This window comes from Crocuta crocuta, unplaced genomic scaffold (genome assembly GCF_008692635.1).
Source record: "Crocuta crocuta isolate KB4526 unplaced genomic scaffold, BGI_CrCroc_1.0 scaffold528, whole genome shotgun sequence".
Classification (NCBI taxonomy): domain Eukaryota; kingdom Metazoa; phylum Chordata; class Mammalia; order Carnivora; family Hyaenidae; genus Crocuta; species Crocuta crocuta.
Genome location: NW_027530010.1, coordinates 2,319,271 through 2,322,723, shown reverse-complemented (window position 1 = coordinate 2,322,723; position 3,453 = coordinate 2,319,271). Strand labels below are relative to the sequence as shown.

Below are 3,453 nucleotides of genomic sequence, written 5' to 3'. Positions count from 1 at the left end.
TCCCCTCACCCGCACCGCCAGGAGCCGGACTCGCTGCCGCCACTTCCTGCTGGCGCAGCGCGGGGACGGGCGCCACGTGGTGCTGGGCGAGGACAGCGCCCACGCGCGGCTGCAGGACCTGCTACGACACTACAGCGCGTGTCCGCTCAGCCCCTACGGGGAGACGCTCAGCGAGCCCCTGGCCCGCCAGGTACGCGGCCGCTGGCGCAGGGACCCAGGCTGCAGGGGCCGCGTCCTCCGACCCAGCCGTGTCCCCCGGGACCCCTGGGAGGAGGCCACACCGGGGCCGGTGTTGTGCAGGAAGAGCTATTTGCGGAGCTTCCGGCTCGCGCGGGTGCTGACCGACCCCGAGAACAGAACCAGGTCGGCAGGGAAGGGCCTCAAACCCACAAGGCTCACTTAGCAGCCACAACGACAGAAACGTGACAGCAGTCGGGTGTGATGACAGGGGCCATGCAGAGTGGGGGGGGGGGACGCTCCTGGGCTCACCTGAGGGGGAGCTTCCCGAGGGGTTCAGGCAGTTCTGAGGACCACCGTGGGCCAGGCCAGGGCCGGCACCCCGAACCCAGCAGACACTAAGGGATCCAAACGGCCCTGCCTTCTGGGGCTTCGAGTCTAGTGAGGAGACAGGGGTCACCTGGGACAGAGAAGCAGCTCATCCATAACATGTCCGTAAGGTAAACGCTGCTAAGAAGACAGGGAGCCGGGGCGCCTGGGGGGCTCGGCTGGTTAAGTCCAACTTGGGCTCAGGTCATGATCTCGCGGTTTGCGGCCCGTATCGGGCTCTGTGCTGACGGCTCAGAGCCTGGAACCTGCTTCGGATTCTGTGTCTCCTTCTCTCTCTGCCCCTCCTCCCCCTCAAAAATAAACATTAAAAAAAATCAGGGGGCGCCTAGGGCTCAGTCAGTTGAGTATCCAACTTCACCTCGGGTCATGATCTCACACTTTGTGAGTTTGAGCCCCTCGATGGGCTCTGAGCTGACAGCCTGGAGCCCGGAGCCTGCTCTGAGTTCTGTGTCTCCCTCTCTCTCTGCCCCTCCCCTGCTCATGCTCTGTCTGTCTCTCTCTCAAGAAAAAAAAAACCATTAAAAATTTTTTCAGTAAATAAAAGACAGGGAGTAACAGGGTTGGGGCTATTTGATGTAGGGACGTCAGGGCGGCTACTCTGGTGAGGGGACTTTTGAATGGGACTTGGAGGAAGTAGGGGAAAAGCCATGCAGACAACTACAGGGACAACATTCTAGGCAGAAGTTAGCAGCAGATGCAAAGGCCCTGAGGCAGGAGGATGCCTGATGTGTGTGAGGAAGAGTGAGAACAGCCAGGGAGGCAGCGTGGACGGACAGGTAGGAGGTGAGACCGAGAGTGAAGGAAGGGGGACCCACAGACTCTTACGTGGATTTCGGATTTTATTCTGAGTGAGGTGAAGTGGCACCGGACAGTTACAACCTGAGAAGTGACATGACCTGGCACGATTGGGGGGGGACGGGGGACCAGACGGAGGCCACTACACTCCTTCAGGTGAGCTGATGGCAGTCTGGACGAGGGGGTAAGAGGCGGAAGGGTGAGGAGGTGGAATGCAGGGTGTGTTTTGAAGGTGGAATTGACAGTTTTTGCAGGACTGGATGGGGAGTGTGAGACTGAGGTCAGGGAGGCGGCAGAGGGGCAAACCCCAAGGGGCGGGGCAGATCAGGAGCCCAGTGCCACCTGCACAGTTTGAGATGCCTGATCTATATCCAAATCGGGATGTGGAGGGGCGCCTGGCCAGACCAGTCAGTGGAGCTTGTGACTGTTGGTCTCGGGGTCATGAGTTCGAGCCCCATGTTGGACATGGAGTTTACTTTTTTAAAAAATGGGGATGTCAAGTAGGCCGTTGAAATATGTGGGTCTGGAGTTTGGGATAGAGGTCTAGGCTGGAGTTAACACCTGGGATTCATCAGCATATAGAGGGACTGAAAGCCTTCAGCGGGTGCCTGGTTGTCTCAGTGGTGAGGCGTCCAACTCCTGATTCTGGCTCAGGTCATGATCTCGTGGGGTTCCTCAGATTAAGCCTGAGTCAGGCTCCATGATGACAGGGTGGAGATTCTCTCTCTCTCTCTCTCTCTCTCTCTCTCTGTCCGCCCTTCCCCCACTTGCACTTGCGTGCTTGCGCACTCTGTCACTCAAAATCAGTAAATAAACGTTTTTAAATACTAAGTAAATAAATAAAGCCTTCAGGAAGGCGGAAATCTCACCAGGGAATGAGCATAGGTGGAAAAGAAAGGAGTACCAAGTCTCCAGCACTTAGAGCTTGCAGAAATAGGGGACACTGGCAAAGAAAATTGAGAAGGATAAGCTGGAGGGAGGGGGGAGAAACCAGGGGCGTGTGGTGCGCTGGAGGCCAGGGAGAGAGAATGTCTCAGGGAAGAGCTGTGAGGGCGGTCCCTGCGCTGACCGCGGGATTTAGTCAGAAGGAGCCCCCTGGTGGCCTGGACACAGTTTCTCAGCGTCCTAAGATGCTGTCTCAGCAGCAGGTTGGGGGTGTCGCTGTTTAGTCATGGAGGGAATCCAGAGAGAGAAGGGGGACCGGGCGGGAGAGGGAATTCCCATGTGGATTTCTCGAACACGCACGCGGTGGTTCGCAGAAGCACAAGACACGCTCTGTGGCCTGAGCGTCTCAAAGCCGTGGGCCTGAGGAGAGCCCAGGGCTCTTATAAAGCCAGGGCTAAATTGCTGAGCTAAAGCACAGCCACCATGGGAGGGAACGTTCTGGCGGTAAGGCTCATCCCCTGGAGGCAGTCTCTCTGCCCCTCAAATATGTAGCTTAAACCTCCATAAAGTACTCCTCTGGCACCCCCAGCAACAAACCCAGGCAGGCAGTTTTGGGGATCTGTCCCCGCGCTGAGAATTTTCAGGCTAAAGACTTGTAAAGCCCTGTTGCATCTTTACAACCACAGGCACAAATGGCCACCGGCCTGGGGTCCAGGCAGAGGGAAGGTCAGTACCGGATAATAGCCTGTGATCAGAGCTACTTTCCCCCAGTTGGGCCCCTTGCCGTCTCTAGTCTCTGTTCCTCACCCAGGGAACCCAACCAGCCCAAGTTTCTGTGCCCCCCCATCTTCCACTAGCACCCGCCCACCCACCAACCCGCCATCCCTCGGGCACCAAGTCCCTGAGATCTCCTTCTTTCCCGGCAGACTCCTGAGCCTGCAGGACTTTCCCTAACCCTTGAAACGTCAGACTCCGGAAACAAAAGCCTTGAAATGTCAGAGTCCGGGAAAAAAAACCACCCTCAATATAGCTCGATCCTCAAAAAGTTGCCAAACGCAGGCCCCACGCAGGACGGTGCCGCGGAGCCGAAGGAGGTACGGGGCTGGAGGGGCTCAGCGGGAAAGGGGGTGGGGCAAGGGAAGGGAGGGCTGTGGGCGGGGCCGCGCGTGGGCGGGGCCGCGCGTGGGCGGGGCCGCGCGTGGGCGG

General features: G+C 58.3%; 1 protein-coding gene across 1 annotated transcript in view; it reads left to right on the top strand.

The window, feature by feature from the left end:
* The window catches only part of SH2D2A (SH2 domain containing 2A), a 9,454-nt gene that overhangs the window by 2,756 nt on the left and 3,245 nt on the right, over positions 1-3,453 (top strand). The window contains exons 5-6 of the mRNA XM_077764078.1: positions 22-190; positions 3,174-3,341. Of these exons, the coding sequence (XP_077620204.1) occupies positions 22-190; positions 3,174-3,341 (337 nt within the window). The remainder of the gene's footprint in view (positions 1-21; positions 191-3,173; positions 3,342-3,453) is intronic.